Below are 24,113 nucleotides of genomic sequence, written 5' to 3'. Positions count from 1 at the left end.
CAAAACAAACTCAAGTTTTTCATCTATAGTCATGATAGGGTGATGCAAAACATTTGAAAAAATATTCTGTTCAAGCTCGGGTAAATAAATTGAACCATTTATTCAACAAAATAAATGAAATGGAGGATCACAAATGTCCACCCTGTTAGGGACAGATACTTTTTAAAAGTACTACATTATTGATACTCTAGTAAATTTTTATGTCACTGAATTATTTTTTTTATTTTTTTGCTGATGTTATGAAATTATTGTAAAAGAAAAGAAAAGAAAAAAGAAGCTTAACAGGGTAGACACAATAATAACAGGGTGGAAAAGTGGTATAAAGAATGGATGATGTCCTATTGCTCACATACAACCAATAACATTATTACTTTAATTTGAACTGGATTTATTTCCAATACGATAAATGGACACCGGTCAGTGAATTAAACTTAAAGAGATGGGGATTTGAAGAATATGGGTAACCAAACACATGATGGGCTCCATTGACTTCCATAGTATTTTTTATCTATGGAAGTCAATGGAGTCCATCAACTGTTTGGTTACCCATATTCTTCAAAATAACGTCTTTTGTGTTCAACAGAAGAAAAAAAACTCATACAGATAAATGATGAAATTTTTGGGTGAACTATTTCTTTAATGAGGCCACGTGACCATTTTGTAGCAGTATGCAGTAAGCAATTCACTAGTATCCCATTCTGAGCATAGCTATAGTTTTGGATGCTATCATGATGATAATACCATGGTATTCTCCCATTCTTTGAGTACGATGGGACACCATGTAAATACACATGAATATAATAATAATCACACATTATTATGGTAAATCACAGTACCATTGAACAACCGTGTGATACTTCTAATGGAGGCCGATGAACCTAAATGACCCATTATGTCACCTTTGTCTCCATCTACAGGTCACAGCATGAATAACAGTTCTCTAAAATTAATTTAAATCCGCCACAAAGATTCATTAACAAAATATAGATCACAATTAATGTGTTAGCCACGATATATATTTTTTTGTATAAAAAAGGGCCAGTATTTAGTAGTAGTACCGCTTCTTGTAGGTTTATGTTAATGAGATATGACATCAGTGTAACGGTACGGAAGCCGCGCAGATCCAGACTGCGCGATTAACGCGTCCGCCATGAATCAGGCGCCGCCGGTGAAAGAAGAATAACAGCGAGCACACCAATTAAATCCCGCAGAAATCCCGTACAAACCCGCGGTGAGCCATCCGTTACCGCGACCCGACGTCCATCAGCGCTCGTGCCGCGACAGAGAGATATAATCGCAGATAGACGGACAGAGAGAGCCTCTGACTGAAGGTGAGAGCGTTTGGCGGTTTAGCACAGCGGCTAACGGCTACATCAGCGTCTGTGTGTGTTTATTCATCATCTTTACACACGCTCAACACGCACATCTAACCGATTTAATGCGTTTTATTTCATGAGTGATCGGTTAACGCGTCTGATGTAAGCCGGGGAATTGGGTTAAACCGGGCCGCGTAAACACACACACGGCCTACACTCATACACACAGAGATTATACACTTATACAAATACACAACACACAATAATACAGACACAAATACCACACATACACACTCACGTAGACACACACAAAGATAAACATGTACACACCCTCACACACGCTACACTTGGATCATAACTTACACACTCAGTCGTATACTCAATATTTATATACTGAGAGTATATATATATATATATATATATATATATATATATATATATATATATATATATATATAATGTTTGTGTGTAGATATGTAGAGATAGAAAGATAAAGTCATAATATAGCTTATTAATAATTAGCTTATAGATAGATACACACTCATACGCTATACAAACAACATGCATAGATGCACTTAAAGGGACAGTTCACCCCAAAATGAAAATTCTGTAATTAATTACTCGCCTTCATGTCGTTTTAAACCTGTAACACCTTCGTTCATCTTCAGAACACAAATGAAGATATTTTTGATGAAATCTGAGAGCTTTCTGTCCCTCCATTGACAGGCTACGCAACTACCACTTTCAAGCCCCAGAAAGGTAGTAAAGACATCATTAAAGTAATACCGGTGCCTTCAACGGTTTAACCTCAATTTTATGAAGCGACACGAGTGCTTTGTTCAATTATAATTAACCACTTTACTTAATATTTTCCGCGCGTTCACGAGAGCAGCAGGACACATGCGTGTTGTCAACGCGAGAGCAGACGTTACTTGAACGTGCGTTGGAGATTAATAATTTGTACTTAAAGTGGTAAATAGTTTTTTTTTTTTTCTCAAACAAAGCATTCGCCTTGCTTCACAAATTGAGGTTTACTTTAATGATGTCTTTACTACCTTTCTGGGGCTTGAAAGTGGTAGTTGCGTAGCCTGTCAATGGAGGGACAGAAAGCTCTCAGATTTCATCAAAAATATCTTAGTTTGTGTTCCGAGGATGAACGAAAGTCTTACAGGTTTAAAATGAGTAAATAATGACAGAATGTTCATTTTGGGTGAACTAATCCTTCAGTAAAATAAGTGCACAATGGGTCCAAAAGTCCACATTGAAACTTGTAAATTAACATTTTAGGAATTTGAAAACTGTAAAGGCAATAACATCATGAATGAAGACATTTGAATATTCTGCACCATTTCTGTGTGACTAATCAAATGAGTGGCTTCGATCATGTGACTCTTTGTACAGATGGTCTGATGTTCTTCCACTGATGCTGGAGAACATGATCAGGGTTTGTTCACATGCAGCGTTCTGCAGAGAAATGAGGTGTGCTGGGAACCCGGTGCCTTCCAGACTTTCCTATGGGGTTTTATGATGGGGGGGGGGTTTCAGTTTGTGTAAAATGAAGCCTGTGGTTAACATAACATGACGATACTTTAAAGTTATGTTCCTAAACGTAAATTACACACACTCATAGTGAAAACGCACATTTTGAAGCAGTACGTTTTCTATGAGTGACTAGATAAGACAACGTGGGGTGTGAGTGAGTGTGTGTAATTTCCATCGTAGAATACGTCAAAGTATCGTCAAGTTATGTTTACCACAGGCTTTATTTCCATAGGAAAATCTGGAAGGATTTATTCTTCCGGGGTCTGACGTCATCCCTGCACCCTCTATATAGTGTGTGATATTTAAGGAGATAAATGCAAAAACCCAAGCATTTTCATGAGTGTTTGCAGACTTTCGGATGCACTGAAGACTCATTCACACACGGCCCACTCGCACATCCTCAGCCTCCACACATATTCACACTCGCGTCTGCCTCGTTCCCAATTAAACCTGATCAGATGGTGAAGCTGATGTGTGAACCTCCGTCCAGGTGCTCGCGGTGGATTAGCCTGCTTTCTACAATTACAAAGTGTTTTAAATCGGGTATTAGGTCTGAGTGCATGTGTCTGTGCACGATAGGTTTGTGTGTTGTTTGCCCAACTGTACCAAGAAAGCAGTGATTGTGTTTGTGTGTGTGTATTGGTGTAGGTCACTCATCTGCCTGTGTTTTCTGTTGTGTGTGTGTGTGTAGCGCAGGATGGAGTGGCAGCCGGATGAACAGGGTTTACAGCAGGTGCTCCAGCTGTTGAAGGACTCTCAGTCTCCAGATACGGCCACACAGAGAGCCGTTCAAGAGGTCTGTGCACTTCGTCACTTCTGATCAATATCAGGATGATCAGTTATACGTCTTTGAGCTTATTTGTTCAGGTTATCGCTAAATGAAATGGAAAATTTAGATGTCACAGCCGAATGAATGAACACTGGGCTCTTGAGAATCAAATGTTTAGGATCTGTGTGGTCATTTTTTGGGGTTTTCGTCACAGATGTGTACGGTAGTCGTGGATCATATTGGCAAAATAAATCCCAATATTTTTCATCTTTTTAAGAAGTTTGGGATCGTAGGAATTGGTGTTTTGTAAGAAATTAATACACAATGTCACAAAAGATTTCTAATTCAAATAAATGTTGTTCTTTTAAGCTTTATATTCATATAAAAAAATACAATTTAATTTGATAAAATAATATTTGGATGAAAACGTCTGCAAAATGAATACAATTTCAAATTTCTTTCATATGCATCAATATAGCAATTCATACTATTAAGCAGTGCTATATACTTACAGGGTTTTTCCTACAAAATGTGAAAAGCAATGGAGAGATTTTAAATGATGATGATCCAGAGGGTTTGTTGAATCTGACTGTAAATAAGGAATTTTAATTCTTCATTTTCTAATGCCATTTTTCTTTTTCTTTTAAGGATTAAATTAGAAAAACGAACTAGTCTACCGGCATGGTTTTTAGGGAACATAATAGTCAGATAAAAAGTGCATTAAATATATCCATGATTTAATATTTACTTCAAAATATGTGCAAATGTTAAGATCTAAACTCTAGTGGTGAATGGTTTGTTTGGATCTTAATGTCACTGGTCTGATCTCAGATCTGTTTGTTGTCTGTGGACTTCATGATATTTCTGTAACGCTTCCATTAGAAACTGGAGCAGCTGAATCAGTATCCCGACTTCAACAACTATCTCATCTTCGTCCTCACCAGCCTCAAATCCGAAGGTCTGTATGATCCCATCATGCATCACCTTATCTCGTTTCACACACTCTCTCTCCGGTCACACAAGGAACGTGTCTCTGTGTCTCTGCAGACGAGCCCACCCGTTCTCTGAGCGGTCTGATTCTCAAGAACAACGTGAAGGCTCACTACCAGAACTTCCCCCCGGCTGTGGCCGACTTCATCAAGAGAGAGTGTCTCAACAACATCGGAGACCCGTCCCCGCTCATCCGCGCCACCATCGGTCAGTCCGGATTAAACCCGCCAAACCTCTCCAGAGTGTCTGGCTGAGTTCATTTCATTTCATCAGTTGTAATTAGTGTGTTTTTTTTTTCTTTTAGAGAAGGATGTATTATCATAAAGTGAGTAGATATGGGCCGAACAGCTTTTTTTGCGTTATAGTTGAATTGGTGTGTGTGTGTGTGTGTGTGTCCGCAGGTATTCTCATCACTACCATCGCCTCTAAAGGGGAGCTGCAGACATGGCCAGAACTGCTGCCTCAACTCTGCAACCTTCTCAACTCAGAGGATTACAACACCTGCGAGGTGACACACACACACACACACAACACACACAACACACACAACACACAATCACACTCACACACACAATCACACTCACACACAATCACAATCACACTCGCGCACACAACACACACTCACACACAAATACAATCACACACACAAACACACAGACACACACTCACACACACAAATACAATCACACACACACACTCACAAACACAATCACGCTCACACACAGACACACTCAGAAACACACAACACAGTCACACTCACACACAATCTCACTCACACACAATCACAATCACACTCGCGCACACAACACACACTCACACAAATACAATCACACACACAAACACAGACAGACAGGCACACAGACACACACACACTCACACAAATACAATCACACACACAAACACAGACAGACAGGCACACAGACACACACTCACACACACAAATACAATCACACAATCACGCTCACACACAGACACACTCAGAAACACACAACACAGTCACACTCACTCACACACACACACACACACACACACTCAGACACAGACTCACACACACTTACACACACGTTACAGTTTGCTCATGCTGTTTAAGAAATAGTATACAGTTTATACTGTGCAATAGGCAGTGTGTTAGTATTTCTTCCCCAACTATTCCTGTCTAAATAGTCTATTATAAATTAGGGCTGTCAAACGATTAATCGCGATTAATCGCATCCAAAATAAAAGTTTGTGTTTACATAATTTATGTCTGTGTACGGAGTATAATTATTTTCTATATATAAATACACACACATGCATATATATATTTAAGAAAATGTGTTATTTATGTATAAAATATTTATATATAATATAAATTATATAATATAAATATATATACACAGTATATACATGCAAATATTTCTTAAATATATACATGCATGTGTGCGTATTTATATATAGAAAATAATTATACTCCGTACACAGACATAAATTATGTAAACACAAACTTTTATTTTGGATGCGATTAATCGTTTAACAGCCCTATTATAAATTCATAGTGCTGAAAATGATTGTTTGATAAGTTATGTCTGCTGATTGCTTTAAAGTCAGCATGAAGTTGCGATAGTCTTTTCTTCCCTATTGTGACGTATATCTGAGTGAAACTGCTTCTCGAACAAGAACAAATGCAGGGCGGGGCTTGATTTTGTTCATGGGGAATTGATTGGATGGTTGTGGTTTGCTATTTGTGGATCTCATGTGAGTGACAGGTTGCCCCGCCCTCACGCCACTAAATGCATCAACAGAGAAGAGATGAGCTGCAAGAGAGAGGGGAAGTTATTTTGATGAACGATTATGGGGCACATGAATTAAAAAAAATGATGGGCATGGATAAATAATTTATAATAAATACTGCAAATAAAAAAAAGTCGTCAATTTTGATTTCATTGTGACTAACGTGTGTGTGTGTGTACAGGGTTCTTTCGGTGCGCTGCAGAAGATCTGTGAGGACTCGTCTGAACTGCTGGACAGTGATGCTCTGAATCGACCCCTCAACATCATGATCCCCAAATTCCTGCAGTTCTTCAAACACTGCAGCCCCAAGATCAGGTAAACAGCCGTGAGCACAGATCTTAGAATTAAATACGGTCTGTTTCATAATGAGTGACATTATTAATTCACATTCTGTCTTCAGGTCTCATGCCATAGCGTGCGTGAATCAGTTCATTATCGGCAGGGCTCAGGCTCTCATGGACAACATCGACACATTCATAGAGGTGAGTTGGCCACCGATTCCATACACAAAGAACTATTTCAAGCAGTAACTTTAATCTTACTCTTGAAGAAGAAAGACTTTTAACGACAGATTCACACTAACCTTACAAATGAGCTTTTAAAAATTTGCCTTAACAACACAGTTTGGGTTTTCAGCTCATTTGCAGTCAGACATCATAACCTGTTCAGTGAGTCATCTGAGCTGGCTGATAAAAAGAACCTCATGATTTGTGAATTACACAGCACATTGATTATTTTTGTTATGAATAATACTTGTAGACTTTATCAAATCAAGGTTGTAGTAGTGTCTAGAAAGCATTATTTTTAGAAGCCTAGAACGTACTAAACATGAGTACACTTGGGTTCACCGTGCACTATGAATCTGTAGTTATTTCTGTGGTGAAGGCTGAGCTCATCTGTGTTTTTCAGTCTCTGTTTGCGTTGGCGGGTGATGAAGACTGCGAGGTGAGGAAGAACGTGTGCAGAGCTCTGGTCATGCTGTTGGAGGTCCGAATCGACCGTCTGATACCGCACATGCACAGCATCATACAGGTGAAACATGCAAACATCTGATGCCACACGAGGCGTTTTACAGTGGATAGGTGGGAGGTCTGACTCTCATCCGTGTTTCTCCGCAGTACATGCTTCAGCGCACGCAGGACGCGGATGAGAACGTGGCGCTGGAGGCGTGCGAGTTCTGGCTGACTCTAGCGGAGCAGCCCATCTGTAAAGAGGCTCTTTCAGGACACCTGGTCCAGTGAGTACTGCAGGCCATCATCATCACACACACACACATCTGAGCAGAAACAACACACAGATTAAGCCTCTGGTCTCCGTTAGGTTCTGTTTGTGAGATCTGATCTGATGTTAATGTGTTTCCCTACAGACTCATCCCTATCCTGGTGAACGGAATGAAGTATTCTGAGATTGACATCATTTTACTGAAGGTGAGTCACCATATGAGACATAATCTTTGGAGTCAAATCATGTTTATTGCATTAGATAAGGTGCGGTCACATAATCAGTTCTGATACAATTGCAGTATTTATTACAGGGCTCGACTTTAAGCCTTGTCATGTGCTTGTCCTTCGGACAAGTAAATGGTTCATTCACTTGTCTGACTAAAAATGATGCCTGTCCTGAAAAATAGGATTTTTGTTTTTTTGTGTGGTGTAGATATAATTTATTCTGAAGCAATATTCTCATCAGTTTCATCAGCTTTGACATTTAAAACTGCATATATGTGGTATTTACCCTGAGGGCAATTTTTTTTTTTTTTTACCTTTCAAAGGGCATTTTTCCTAATCTTATTAAATATATGCTTCATCTTTCATTTTAAATTCTTAAATTTGATCAATGAATTCAATTAGAATAAAACACTATATGGCTGTTACCAAACAAATAAAAAAAAAATTACACCTGCATTAAATAATGTTATGAGATTGTTTTAAATATTTTTTTAAAATATAAATAAGAAATGGAGAAGAGTGATACTTGTAAACATGAAACTAAACCCTCCAGTAGGTGGCGGCAAGTGACCGTATTACTGAATGATTCATTACGATTCGTTCAAATGGCTGATTCATTCAAAAATGAGGCAGTTGTTAATGAATGAGGTCATTGAATCCGACTCGACCGATTCATTTAAAACGCTGAATTGTTCAGTAATGAAAAAACGTTTGAGAGTTGCTGTGAGATGTGCAATGGTTCTGCTGTGAACATGTTTCCACGAACTACGGTCGTGTTGTATGTTCATTTTTGCATGCAGCCTGCAAAGACAACTAAATAGAAAGACGATTCTAGATCTGCAAAATTGTGATTTTTAAGTATCGATATTGGATCTAATGGATTTTGATACCCAGCCCTACTAATTTATCTAGATCTCCTGAGAAGTGAGCACTATGTAGGGAGCGTGTGAATCAGAATGCAGCTGCAGTGTGTCTTTGTGTGCGTCTCAGGGTGATGTAGAGGAGGACGACAACGTTCCTGACAGCGAGCAGGACATCAAGCCTCGCTTCCACAAGTCACGCACCGTCACGCTGCAGCACGAGGGAGGAGAAGGAGAGGAGGGCGAGGACATCGATGAAGATGAGGATGACGACGATGACACGCTGTCTGACTGGAACCTACGTGAGTAAACCGACCAATCAGAGCACTCTTGCTGGAAATGTTCTTATGCGTGTATGCAGGGCTCGACATTAAGGCTTGTCCGCTTGTCCGGGACAAGTGGATTTTTTTGTAGGACAAGTGGAAGTGAAAATTAGTTGTCCCACTGGACAAGTTAAATTTCAAACAAAATAAAATGCCATGGTACTTCACGTTATGTGAAGTACTCATTACTCAGTACTCTACTCATTAACTTACGTCTATAATTTTACAGATTTAATTTTACCGATTTGAGACGTCGCATAACTGCCAGATTCAAACTGTGCTTTCGCGCGTTGCCTGGCGCTGAGCCAGAGTCGGACGCGTTCAGCGCTGTCATATATCACAACTAAGCAGTGTTTTCAACCTCATAATGATTATTTTAGGTTTCAGATATTTAAATACACATAAACACGATTAAAACAATACATTTGGAGTTTGTAAAATACACACTGATGTCTGTGGAAGCAGCAATAACAATCTATTCAAATATAACGTTAATTTGCCGACATGTGTTATTCATATCAGACAAACATAGTGGAAGTAACTATAAAGTTTACTCTATTCTTCTCAGTTCACCGGCCACTTTCTTGCATTTATTTCGGGAGAAACTGATGAATTCACGTGCTGTAAATCCGACTGACAGGACAACATTGTGGCGCCCATCTCATGTTATAGATCAAGATTATTTATAAAGGTTTTTAAACGACCAAACACACTCACTCACACGTATTTGAGAATCGGAATATCAGATAGGCTGATTGATGACATAAGCAATTTTGTGAATATTTTGAATAAAAAAGGAAAAGCGAAATAAAAGCGACACATCTGTCATATTATTGTGGCTGCGGTGTATCGCGTGACGCGTCGCCATGGAAACATTAAAGGGAACGTTCGCCTTGAAAAAACTCACTCTGGGTGGGGGTGTCAGTTAGAATATTTTAAACTTATGCGTGAAAGGGTTAAAGAAAAGATCGAAAATAAATATTTGTGTGTGCTGTAAAGTGGTTAGAAAAAAAATAAATCGGAATCAGCAGGTCAAACTCAATGAAAAACCGGAATCGGCCTAGAAAATTGTAATCGGTGCATCTCTATGTCTACAAAATTATTTTGTATTACTTGGGACACGTTCCTTTGTATTACTTGGGACACGTTCCTTTCTACTGTTTCAACTGAATTTTATTAATATTGATAGTGTTTGGATGCTTTCAATGGTTTGTTCGAATTCTGCATTAGCAAAACACACAAAAAAAAAAAATTTATAAAATTATAAATCTTTACCCGGACAAGTGACTTTTGTGCATGGACAAGTAAAACATAAATTTACTTGTCCGAAGGACAAGTGCCTCAAAAAGTTAATGTCAAGCCCTGGTGTATGTATATTTCATTTGCAACATCAGCACTGTTATTAATCTGACTCGAGCTGAATAATGACACTATTGCTTTCTGTAAAGCTGCTTATAACTGAATTGACCTTGCTTCGAAATTGTTGAAATTTACAGTTATTGATCTAAACTGAATCAACATTGAAATAATGACACTATTGTCTTTTTAGAGCTGCTTTTTTAGTTTGTCTTATATTTGATGTCTTATCTTTTCATTATTGATCATTATTTTCCTGTTTATTAATGCGAAGCTGCTTTGAAATGATTGGTATTGTATGAACAGCGATGTAAATAAAGGTGACTTGACTTGTGTATGTTGTTGTGTGTTCACAGGGAAGTGTTCTGCGGCGGCGCTGGACGTGTTGGCTAACGTCTTTCGGGATGAGCTGCTGCCGCACTTGTTGCCGCTGCTGAAGGGTTTGTTGTTCCACCCGGACTGGGTCATCAAAGAGTCTGGGATACTGGTGCTGGGAGCCATCGCTGAAGGTCTGTATCTCACACATACTCATTTCACACAATTTTGTTTTGTGTTTATGTTGTAATATGGTTGTAAGAGTGCATATCTTATCTTATTTAACTTCAACCTGTTTTTAATGAGCTGAGAGTAGGTGCAAATACATTTCAAAATAAAAGTCCTGGTGTAATTCAGGCTTGTTTATAGAGGTGGCAATCTTTTAGTACCTCACGATTCGATTCGAATCCATTCTTGAGGCCACGATTCGATTTTAAAATCGATTCTCAATTTTGAATCAACTTTCGATATGTGCGTTTTGATTGTAGTTTGTTTTGTTACTTTTCTTATTTGATTCGGTGGACAGTTTAATAGGTCTAGAAGGAAAAAAAAATCCTTCTGAATTAAATGTGAACCTTGATCAACCCAATATTATAAAACAAATGCCCTTTAAGCTGACTGCAATCATTCATACACAGTCTTCTGTATTAAAGCAAGGCAGAAAATTTTATTTTATTTTTGATATTAAAAATAGGAACAAAGAAGCAAATTACAAACAATAAGACAAACATGATAGAAAAAATATACAAATTAAATAAACTTAACATTTTTCTGGTACAGTAGCACAGGTTTATGTAACGTAGTAAGAAATACTACCGAAATTGAATAATCAAATGTAAAAATAAAACACTGTATGAATTAAATATAAATTGATTCATATTAACGATAAAAAAGTGATTCAGTCAAAAGCAGTGAGTGATTTTTATTATGACAACAATTTACGAGGCTGCTGTCCCTTTAAGAATGAATGCACGGATATAGTTACACCTGATTTTCTCCCATTTGTTTTCGTTCGCATAGGACAAAAAGGTGTTAAAGACTTTAATTTGATTTTAAAAACTCTGCAGACGCCCTGAATTAAAGGAGAACTCTGGTCAATTTTAACATTGAGCTCATTTTTTTGTACATTTGGAGTGCTGTCAATACAGAGAACAACGACAAAAATCGGTGTTGCCTACGTAGTAGTCACGTAAAGTAGTCAATTGCCGAGTTCACGCACATAGGTTTAGTTACCTATGATCACGCGCGTGAACTCGGCAATCGACTACTTTGGACTTCAACCGAAAACAGGATGTAAATACAGGTATGTGCGCTGGCTGAATTAACATCACTTTTATTCATATCTTTCACATCTACTGCAGTCAGATTCACTGTGTTCACTCAGAAGGAATCACTCACATTTTCTGTGCACTTGTAATGACACATCAAGGATGTTAAGAGGCTAAAAGCAGGTTTAAAACTTGCCCCATTGAAGTCAACAGGGTGCACATTTTAAAAAGAGGATAACACTGTGTAGGCAACACCAATTTTTGTCGTTGTTCTCTGTATTGACAGCACTCCAAATGTACAAAAAAATGAGCTCAATGTTAAAATTGACTGGAGTTCTCCTTTAACTGAATGCTCTGTCTCTGTCAGGCTGTATGCAGGGAATGGTACCGTACCTGCCCGAGCTCATCCCACACCTGATCCAGTGTCTGTGTGATAAGAAGGCTCTGGTTCGCTCCATCGCCTGCTGGACGCTCAGCCGCTATGCACACTGGGTAGTGAGCCAGCCGCCGGACGCCCACCTCAAACCGCTCATGACAGAACTGCTCAAACGCATCCTGGACGGCAACAAGAGGGTGCAGGAGGCCGCCTGCAGGTGTGTTAGAAACGATGCTTGCTTGTTTAGTGCTGAATCATTTTGGATAAGGCTGTGAGACTAATCGAAATCGTAATAAAATCGCGATGTGAGCATGCGCGGTTTCTAAACCGCAGAAAGCACGATTTTTCCACCAGCCCCCAGGAGGCCGTTCACAGGTCGGGTCTTTTGCGCTCTGAAGTTCGTTATTTTAAACGTAGACGCGTGACATGCATTCTCAAATAGACAGTGGAACGACGTGGAAGAAACGGGTAAGGAGAATTCAGGGCAGGATAAGTACCAAAAAAATCAAGATCTGGGGTTTGGGGATATTTTGGATACAGGAGTGATGATGTATCAGAGCCAGGTAGTTTACAAGACCTGTCAAACCATAAATGCGGCAAAACAGAGTATCAAGAGCCATTTACATAGAATGTGTTTTTGCAGGAGTTTTTTAAAAAGTTGAAATAACCGACGATATCACACATTTATGCAAACATATGGTGCCCGCAAATATGGGCAATAAAGCCGGCTTCCAAAAAAATCATAAGGAAATATTGTTTTAAAATCGTGATTACAATCGAAATCGCAATATTGATCAAAAAATCGTGATAGTATTTCTTTACCATGTCCATATCGCACAACCCCAATTTTGGAGTAATAAAGTAACGCTGTAATGTTTTTTTCAGTGCGTTTGCGACTCTGGAGGAGGAGGCGTGCACCGAGCTGGTTCCATATCTCAGTTTCATTTTGGACACTCTGGTGTTTGCGTTCGGGAAATATCAGCACAAGAACCTTCTGATCCTCTACGACGCCATCGGCACCCTGGCAGACTCCGTCGGCCATCATCTGAACCAACCGGTGACTACACCATTTCCCACCTATTTTACACACTGTCACTTTAAAGTTCGATTATTTTTGATGTTTTTGAAAGAAGTCATTTCTTTGCATTTGTTTGATCAAGTAATATTGTTAAATATTTGTACAATTTAAAATAATTGTTTTCTATGTGAATATATGTTAAAATATAGTTTATTCCTGTGATCAAAGCTGAATTTTCAGCATCATTACTCCAGTCTTCAGTGTCACATGATCCTTCAGAAATCACTCTAATATGATGATTTGATGCTCAAGAAACATTTATCATTATTATCAGTATTTATTTGAAATAGAAAACCGTAACATAAATGTCTTTACTGCCACTTTTTGTCACGTTTGCACACGTAGAGCTCAGTGGTGTGATCTTGTGTTGTGTGAACAGGAATACATCCAGAAACTGATGCCGCCTCTCATCCAGAAGTGGAATGAATTGAAAGACGAGGATAAAGACCTGTTTCCCCTGCTGGAGGTGAGACACTCAGACCAGAGTGAAAGCCTTCGTTTCATAGTTTTAATGTCATGACACATAATCGTAGATTCATTTTGAAAGATAAAACAAAGAAATGGCCCTCATTTCTGCTGTGTTTTGTGTGTGTAGTGTTTGTCGTCTGTGGCTACAGCGTTGCAGAGCGGTTTCCTGCCGTACTGCGAGCCCGTCTATCAGCGCTGTGTTACTCTGGTGCAGAAAACACTCGCACAAGCCATGGTGAGAACACACACTTTATTCAAGCACATATGCATGTACATCAGTGAACCACAGAGTCATTAACCCACCCCTGTGTGTGTGTGCGCGCGCAGATGTACAGCCAGCAGCCGGATCAGTACGAGGCTCCAGATAAGGACTTCATGATCGTGGCTCTGGATCTGCTGAGTGGTCTGGCCGAGGGTCTCGGGGGTCATGTGGACCAGCTGGTTGCCCGTAGCAACATCATGACCCTCCTGTTCCAGTGCATGCAGGTACAGTGTGTGAGAGGGGTGAAAAATGTGTGCTGGTGGTGTTCCCATTTTTAATGTGTTCTAATTACTTAAGTGTTTAATATATTATAAATGTATGTTTTATGTTATTGTATTTATATCCACTGTTATTATTATGATTATGTGATTTTATATTTTTATAAAACTGATCATTTTAACTTTATATTATTTACTATATTACTCGTATTTGTTTTGATTGTTTATATTATTATTATTATTTGAATTTTTTTAATTTACAATATATTTATTATTACTATAATAAATGCATATTATACTTTTATTTGTTTTATTGCTGATGTCATGTTAGTATTTATTATTTGAGTGTATATATATATATATATATATATATATATATATATATATATATATATATATATATATATACATATATATATATATATACATTTTATATATTTATATAGTGTATATATTTTATATTTTAAAATCAGTTTATTATTTAAAACTTAATTTTTTTCAATATAATTTACGATATTATGCATCTATTGTTGTTTTATTTGAAGTAACTATATTGTTATAAAATGTATCATTTTAATATGATATTTACTATATTACACATTTGTTTTATGATTTAGTTTATATTATTTGAATTATTTACAATATTATATGAATTAATTTTGTTTATTATAATTATAATATTTAATTGACTATTATACATTTATTTGTTTTATTGTTCGTGTTTATTTTATTATTTCTTTGAGTTATTTTGAATTAACTATATTGTTATAAAATAATATATTATATTTATATATATAAATGTTTTTTTTTATTATTTAATACTTTTTATTTATCTTTTACATATATTATTTACTATATTGTGCATTTATTTGTTTTATATCGTTTTTGTTATTTTAATAACTGTATTTTAATATTTTTATTATCATTTACTATTCTTATGAAAGAAATAGTAAATAATGAATGTATTTGTACTGTTGACTCTGTTGTGTGTAGGACACGATGCCTGAGGTGAGACAGAGCTCGTTCGCTCTGCTGGGTGATCTGACCAAGGCCTGCTTTCCACACGTCAAACCCTGCATCGGTACGACGACACCTGATCATCCGATCCGCATCATACACCCTTACATGCTTATTCACATGATTTAATCTTGGAAACTGTGTGTGTGTGTGTGTGTGTGTGTGTGTTTAGCGGAGTTCATGCCCATCCTGGGGACGAATCTGAACCCTGAGTTCATCTCGGTGTGTAATAACGCCACCTGGGCCATCGGAGAGATCTGCATGCAGATGGGTGAGGGTCATCGCACGCATCACTGGATTAGAATGACATCAACAGAGATTTAGAACCATAGAATTTGATGGTGTGTTTGAGTGAATTCGTAGTGAGCGGATTGTGACCCCTGGATCATGTGTTGTCGTAGGTGTGGAGATGCAGCCGTATGTGTCTCTGGTTCTTCCTCACCTGGTGGAGATCATCAACAGACCCAACACACCCAAAACCCTGCTGGAGAACACGGGTATGACCTCTGACCTTATCAATAGCCGCTTTCCGACCAAGTAGTTACAGGAACTTAGTTCTAGGAAACAGTTCTAAACAGTTCTATGAACTACTCTCCCCCAAACACGGTTTTGCTGTTTGCGTTCGCACTGGCCAAGTGGCCATAGGAACTGGTAGGAGGGGTAAGGGAGTGACGCAAGCACGGCGACTTTTATTTTGACGGAGCAACGGACCTTTATTTTGGCAAACAATGCTCGCATTCTCTGTTTATTAGTTAGCGATCTGTCTAACAGTACTGTTTAATATGTTACTAGATAGAACTGTTATAGAAAGTAGACAGTATATGAAAAAAGGTTATTAGCCTATACCGTGTGGTTGATGTCCAGTGTTGCTAGCTGGGCAGATAAACATAATCATGTTTGGCTTGGGCCCCTCAAAGTTGCGTTGGATTTTCTCTTCAGCATAAAGGTTTAGAGACCCATCTATCACTGTTTTCCATGTTTGTATAGTTAGTTTCTGGAGTAAATATATAAGCTAAAATCTGTGTATTTACATTATAGCTGTTTTAAAAATGGCGGGTGCTGGTGTTCCGCGTGCGTTCGGTCATCAGCGTACACTAACGTCACGGGTAGTTCCTATAGTGCTGGTTTAGACCCTACTCTGAAGTAGGACCTAAATTAGTTCCTCCAAATGGAGTTCCTAGAACTAAAATCATTCCTAGTTCCTGCGGTGCGAACACGCCGACATCCGGGTACTATAGTCAATAGTTCTAGGAACTGTGAAAAGGTTCCTCCGGTCGGAAAGCGGCTCATCACTTACCTTACACACAGCTGATCAATAATCCTAACCCTAACTCCTGTTTACAGCCATCACGATTGGTCGCCTCGGTTACGTCTGTCCACAGGAAGTGGCTCCCATGTTGCAACAGTTCATCAGACCTTGGTGAGTCTCTACATCTACAAGTTTTTTTGGAAGAATTAATACAGCAAGGGTGCATTAAATTGATCAAAATACATTAATGGTTAATACATTTCTTAAGACAGGCTGAACTATTAATACCAGCTAAGCTATATTTTTTGATTGCCTTTTTGCAGGTGCACTTCGTTGCGAAACATCAGAGATAATGAAGAAAAGGACTCCGCCTTCAGAGGCATCTGCGTGATGATTGGTGTAAATCCTGGCGGCGTGGTCCAGGTCAGTTCTGATACTTCGACTCCATTGTGATTGACACTGATGTTACTCATCCCTTCATCACTTCATCACTCATTTCCTTTCGTCTGTCTCTCCCTCCACAGGATTTCATCTTCTTCTGTGATGCGGTGGCCTCCTGGGTCAACCCGAAAGATGACCTGAGGGACATGTTCTACAAGGTAAGACAGGGGTGTGAGATACCCTCATGTCACGATTCGATACATATCACGATACTGAACTCACGATACGATATTATTGCGATACTCCAAGACATATGGTAAAACGTTAACAAAAAATGCACTGTTGATTAAAATGCTAAGTTTGATATTACATTGTGGGTGTAAATGAATATCTTGGACTTGGAGACACCAGAGTAAAAATATTCATGATTCTGAAGCTGAAAATACTGAATTATTTTAGACTCTGTCACTGACTAGATATATTTACAATAATGTAGGCCACTTTTTGGCATCTGGCATTATCAGGAGCCATAAATATTCCCCCATTGCATTATTATACATTATATTCAACATAATATATAGTAGTGTAATGTAGTACTGACACTAAATCTCAGAATACTCTTGCACAGTAATTTTTATTTTGGTTGAACTATCCATGATACATATTGTTTTGTATTGCGATATATTGTGACACTATATATTCTTACACCCCGTTAGACACGCATGGAGCTGCGTAACATAAAAAATGTCAGCACTATAAAAGATTTGAGTTGTTAAATGAGGTTGTGTGTCTGTAGATCCTACACGGTTTTAAGGACCAGGTCGGGGAGGAGAACTGGCAGCAGTTCTCGGAGCAGTTCCCACCCATCCTGAAGGAACGCCTCTCTGCATGCTATGGCGTGTAGCCCCGCCCCTCTGCTTCACACACAGCACACGCTGTCAGGTGAGTGTACTAGGGTAAACCATCACTCTCTGTATATCTGCAGATAACAGGCCTGCACTTCATTTGAACATTGCACCACCGATCACTTGCGTAGTTAAACTGATAAACTGTCGGAGAAATCAACCTTTTTTTTGTACTTTTTTTTTATAACTGTCTGATGGCTATTTTTAATATTTCATTTTTGTTTTTTTTCTTAATTATTGGACTACAAAAAAAAAAAAAAAAAAATATTTTAAAAGTAATAACATGCATGCCATTATATTTATGCTTCAAAATTGTTTTGAAATCTAAATTTATTGGGAACACTTTACAATAAGTTTTCATTTGTTAACATGAGTTAACTGCATTAGTTATCATGAAATAACTATGAACAATACTTCTACTGCATTTATTAATTTGATATCGAATAATAATTGAATAATGTTTGGCTGTTATATCAAAATTAATTTCAATGTGCTTTTTAAAAATATATTTTTTAAGAACAAATTGGTCATTTATCAGTAGACGTGCTATTAAAGAAACGATTAACAGTTTAAGTTTAAAAGTGAATATGAGTAAAAGAATATCGGTCAAACTGACTGTTGCATCACTGTCAGACACCGATTATGTCATCTTATATTAGCATCTGTCATTGAAAAAACAAAAATAAGTTCAAATAATTCAATTATCAGAAAAACGGGTTACTGGTCTGTCACAACATTTACTGTTGCTGCTTATGTCACCTTCATTTGCCCACATTCACTTACAGGACGTTAAAGAACTTCTAAACGACTAGATATAAAATATAATCTGTTAAAAAATATCAGTCAAGCCAATAACAGACTAAATAAAGTGCGAATATCGTAAAAAGAAATTATCAATAAAAAAGGACGCGATTGTGTCACCTTATATCAGCATCTGTCATCGAAATAATAACAGATTAAATAAAGTGTAAATATCGGTAAAAAAATGTATTATCGGTGAAACGGGTTACAGGTCTTTCGCAACATTGACTGTTGCTGCCTATGTCGCCTTTATTTTCCCACAGACTCTCTATGGGATATTTGAAGTCGACATGAATCAAAATTGACCTTATTTACTTTGTTAGTGCGCATTACTAGCCTTGTGGTGAACAGTTCATCCCTGCAAGTTGATTGTCTTTGTAATCTCTAATCAAAATCTGAAAATGTACTTCCCCTCTGGTATGCCCTTCCTTTTCTGATGACACGGTTCAGGTAGAACGTCAAACCGATATAATCGGTCCAAAATAAAGAACATGCTAGAATCTACTTTGCTCTTATTTGTCTGATCTCTTCCCTGAGTGTAAAAACAAGCCATGCCCCTTTTTTTTCTCATTCAATACTCCGTTTCACTGAGAAAATACGTCAAAATACTGAAGTCAGACACAAGGTTCACGCAGATTTGTTAAAGATTAGGTATAAAAGTAACTGTCAAACCGATAATCGGTCCAAAAAAAGAAATGCTAGAATCTACTTTGCTCTTATTTGTCTCTCTTTCTTTCCTTCTGTTTCTTTCAGTTGAACCTTTAGGAGGGGGGAACTCATCCATCTGTGTATTGCACTGCCCTGATCATGGGGGAGAGGGACGCGATTGGCCGCTCCGCCTGACGGACAGATCCCACGCCCTTTGTGTGTCCATGAGGGTGGGTGGGTGGGTGGGAGGGGGGAGGGGACTCCTCTAGTTAACTGCAGAATGCACCCAATCACGGGGAATAAACCTAAAAACGTAGGGAAGACGAGAGATAGTGTAACCGAGGGAGAGCGAAAACTTAAGAGAGCGGGAGGGAGGTCGTAGGTTTAACGGGAGGGAGGTATAGACAGTTATCTGGGAAATTAAGATTAAGATTAGGGAGGGAAGCTAGACAGCAACTGTTATACAACTTTTTTTAATCTCAAGTTAATCCCAGGCATAAGAATCAAACGCATTCACACGCAGACTGACCATAGAAACTCTTGCACATGAAGTTGCAATAACTACGAGCGGCCTGCGGTGCCAGCGCTGCCGTAGCAATAGCATAATCAGACTTTAACACTGAGACTATCTAGGAAAGACTAGCGTCGTTTTTCTTTTTTTAATAATTACCATTGAGGAAACGAGGATAAAAAAAAAAAGATGGTTAGCGCGCTATCGCGAATTTGTGTTTATGATCGTTAGTAAGGGAGCATTTATGAATTCACAGTTTTCATCATCATCCTCATCGGCTTTGTCGTCGTCCTGTCCGATTGTCGTCATGATTCTCTGCTTGCGTCTCTTTCTTTTACAATGTTTCTTCTCACTTTTTTGCGTAGTTGGCTTGTAGTTTTTTCCTGGGCTTGGTCAGTGTTCGCTGTTGAATCTCATCGTAGTTTACAGATTTCAATCACACCGTAGTTTAATCTTGTCGTGATTTTGAGAGATTCGGTCTCGTCTTGAAGGAGCTGGAACGGAAACTCCACAGTATAACGATCATGTCTTGCGTTGTGTGTGTGTGTGTGTGTGTGTGTGTAACGGTAGCTGTGTTGGGAGCTTTTAAGTGTTTTGTTAGTGTCATTGCCATGTATTTTTTTCGTATACGTGTATTCTGCGTTAATAGATTGTTAATTGTTTTAAGGTACCTTACACTTGACTCCTGGACCCCTATTGACCTGTAAACTGTGACCAACAATGTGTGCGCGCTTGTGAGTGTGTGTATGAATGTATTTGTACCGATAAATTTTGATGCCATATTGATATTTGGTATTTAGTGATTTAATCAGCTTATCCAACAAACTTCAACTATATCGAATATAGTTTTACAACAATAAGGTTAAGTTTTTTTTTTTAGTTTGGCTGCTATTGCTGATTGATAAATAGAACTGAATTCACAACATTTAAATTCTATTGGTGCAAAATGCATAATTTAAATTGGAATATCGCTTGTCATGCACTTTTTTTTTTTTGTTGTTGCTATTTTTATTATTTTTTTGTAAGGACTTTGCTGGTAAATTTACTGATAAAACTGTTGGATTCATCACGTGTCTTGTTTTTTCTCGTGACTATTTGTTGTTTGGAAGATCTGAAATAAGAGCAAGCTGAAAGCAAAGACAGGAAGTGACTGTTGGAAGGATGGCGAGGCGGGGAACGATTGCTGCGTGTTGAAATCTGCACTGAGACTCTGAAAGACAAAAACAATCACACATTTCTCTCTTTACCTTGCCAGGAAAAATAAAACGATTTTTTACCAAGCTGAAGAAGTGTCTTTTGTGAGTTCTTGATTTCTCTCGACCTTTTTTTTTTTTTTTCATTAGAAAAGGAACGCAGCTAAAAAAAGTCTTCATGCCTTAAAATATCTTGAATGTAGTACTACATCCTTTCCTCATTTAGTATACGCGGTTCTATGAATATGCAGATGACCCCGCCTCCACTCACTCACTCCAGTTCAGAGATCCACTCGTTGACGATCACACGTTGATCTGATTGGTTACAAGGTAGTTTGTGACGTCAAACACCAGAGATTTCTTTGAGACTGTCTTTGGTTCACTGCAGTTTTAAGGAGAAAATACTCAGCAATGGTGTCGACTTATGAATTTACACATGGTTTGTCTTAAAGCATATTAAAAACACCACAAAGACATACTGTATAAATTACATTAAAAGCTTGAGTTTCACCACAGGGGGGCTTTAAAAACTGCAGTCAAAATTAATGTGTTGTGGCTTTTATTTCATATTTGTACATTTTGAGATCATCTATATACACCTAAAACACTCAATTTTCAAATTTAAATTCTCTTCCATGTAAAACACTAAAGCGTTGATGACATCATCATGTACTCATGGGCGTGGCAGTTTCTGAAAAATGCTCTGGAATGAGAATAATTGAATAATGAAATGTTTTTTTTTTATGGTTAATTATTATAATAACAGGCTGAAGGTCTGTGCCAAATAATGAACGAACTCCAGTGAGAAGTCTTGCATCTGCCTTGAAGCCTCTAAATCTGTTGAGGTTGTTCATGCTAATTCGAATCAAATAGTCATTTGTTGTCCTGATGAATATTACTCGAATGAACAGTTTTCAGGTCAGAGCAGAAGGTTTCTGTAGATTTGAAGATGTAGTTCAATATCTCTATTTATCTGGCTCTCCATCTTCCTGCAGGAGATATGACGTGATCTTCAGAGGACTTAAACCACTCAATCAGACGAACAAGCTGTTTTTACAGTGTTATAATGGAGATAATGTACAGTAGAGACTCACCTTTCTTCATAAAATCCAACCGATTCCTGCATCTGAAAAGTGTTTACGAGCCGCCAGATGTGTTGATCACAGCCTGACTATGTGTTTTTACAGTCTCTGAGATGATGACCCAGCCCAGTATCTATGTGTGTGTGTGTGTGTGACAGCTGCAACCATCTCACTGCACACCATAACGAGTAACCCACATTCAGGAAACAGATGAGCCATGACAGGAAGTTTAGGTTTGATGTATCTGATTGTTTTCACTTTGCAATCTTCGTGCATCAGCCGTACACTCAAATGGTGAGATGACTAACAGAAGATATTCAAATAGTATCAGGAACTTGGTTATGCATGCGGTTCTGTGTGTAAACCATGTGTATTGATGTTTCCACACAGAAATCTTGTTTCATCAACAGGTTTAAACTTGCATTGACATCAAATTGAGGATGAGAACAAGAACAAACTCAAGTGAGAAATAGACGTGTCAGACTCCTGGTGGCCTTTTCAGAGGGCCTGATCTTTTACAGTTTGTTTTGCTGTAAAGGGTATTTTTGCGATGAGTCCCGAGCTGAAATTGTGTGTACAGTTGGAGAAGATGAGATGTTGAAGTGTGTGTGTGTGAAGAAGGAGAAGGTGAGATGTTGAAGTGTGTGTGGTGTGACAGTAGGCGTTATTAAAGTGAAACCCTGGAGGGCTGGAACTAAACCACTGTAAAGAGGAAGAAACTGATCACATGCCAGAGAAACACCAGAGACATGAGAAACAGCAGTTTGTGTTTGTGTGTGTGTGTGTGTGTGTGTGTATGTGTGTACTATTAATATCATAAACAAAATACTTGGTTAAACTATTTAAAAGAAATAGTTAACCCAAAAATAAAAAATGACTTTATATCTTTAATTGATCATTTATGTCTGAGCAACCAGCGAATGAGCTAAGATGACCACTACACAGATTTGTGCCTGACGTATGCATAATTGTTGTTTAATAGACTACCAAGGTTTTATGATCACAATTTCTGTGGTCCCTGTGCTCTGAAAATAAACACAAATGTGGTTAAATTTTTAACCCTCTGGTGCTGTTCGTCATTTTTGACAGAAAATTTTTACGTTTTTTTTATTATTATTATTTTTTTACTTCATCGGAATGATACGAAACTTGGTAAAAGTTTGCTATGTGAACACACACACACACACACACACACACACACACACACACACACACACACACACACACACACACACACAAATCATGGACATTATTTGAAATGATAGTCAAAAAAAATAGTCACACTTAAAGATGATTGCATTGGAAACTAATGGGAAACAAATTTTATCTAGTGGAAACGTCTGGTACTGCGGCCAAACAAAATCTTACTGAAAGCTAATTTTTTGAGATATCGACCTCAAATTTAGAACTTGTTACAATTTATCGCTTTGACTTTCTCACAGTTTTAGAGTAAAACATTTTTTTTTTAATATACAGTATATTTCATATAAATTTAAAAATAGTATTTTATCATAGACTAGAAAAATATGGACATAGTGTCCGTGACGTCATCCGTAGGTTTCTGAAGAGCATTTTTGAAGCTCAAAGTGGGCGAAGCCGGCCGTCGCCATCTTGGCATCGCGTCACTCTCGGATAAATGAAAGTGGGCAAAGAGGCGGGATTATCTGAGGTGACGTGACGCTAACAGACAGCAGACAAACGGCTAGTAGTGACAACAGTGGCAATCCACCTGTCACTCAAGTGGCCACGCCCTTAATTATGCAGAACTTTACATTTAAACGGATGAGTTATGAAAAAATTCACCCCCCTCACAGTTGTCATGAAGGGCAAAATTAGCTATATAGACCAAAACCACTTTTTGTACCAGGCTGTAAACGTTTTTTTTTCTGCTGTAAAGTTGGGCATTTTAACATGGGGGTCTATGGGATTGACTCTCTTTTGGAGCCTGTCTCTAGTGGCCAGTCGAT

General features: G+C 38.1%; 1 protein-coding gene across 2 annotated transcripts; it reads left to right on the top strand.

The window, feature by feature from the left end:
* Window positions 1–1,103: 1,103 nt before the first annotated feature.
* tnpo2b (transportin 2b) lies at window positions 1,104–19,715 on the top strand. Of its 2 annotated transcripts, none has more exons than XM_079848661.1 (25): window positions 1,104–1,331; window positions 3,550–3,654; window positions 4,510–4,585; window positions 4,675–4,824; window positions 5,019–5,125; window positions 6,569–6,702; window positions 6,788–6,869; window positions 7,297–7,419; window positions 7,506–7,624; window positions 7,754–7,814; window positions 8,826–8,997; window positions 10,731–10,883; window positions 12,325–12,550; window positions 13,219–13,390; window positions 13,791–13,877; window positions 14,007–14,114; window positions 14,207–14,365; window positions 15,353–15,440; window positions 15,549–15,647; window positions 15,778–15,873; window positions 16,721–16,796; window positions 16,949–17,048; window positions 17,150–17,224; window positions 17,803–17,948; window positions 19,466–19,715. In XM_079848661.1, exons 2-24 carry the CDS (start codon window positions 3,556–3,558, stop codon window positions 17,908–17,910), a joined length of 2,670 nt encoding a protein of 889 aa, XP_079704787.1. In that variant the 5' UTR covers window positions 1,104–1,331; window positions 3,550–3,555; the 3' UTR covers window positions 17,911–17,948; window positions 19,466–19,715. The 2 variants fall into 2 exon arrangements, with proteins under 2 accessions (XP_079704787.1, XP_079704788.1); XM_079848662.1 differs by having other exon boundaries at window positions 1,123–1,331; window positions 3,555–3,654.
* Window positions 19,716–24,113: the final 4,398 nt, after the last annotated feature.

This window comes from Squalius cephalus, assembly GCF_949319135.1.
Source record: "Squalius cephalus genome assembly, chromosome: 2".
Taxonomy (NCBI): Eukaryota; Metazoa; Chordata; class Actinopteri; order Cypriniformes; family Leuciscidae; genus Squalius; species Squalius cephalus.
The sequence above is the reverse complement of the archived record's forward strand: the minus strand, read 5'-3'. Positions and strand labels throughout refer to the sequence as shown.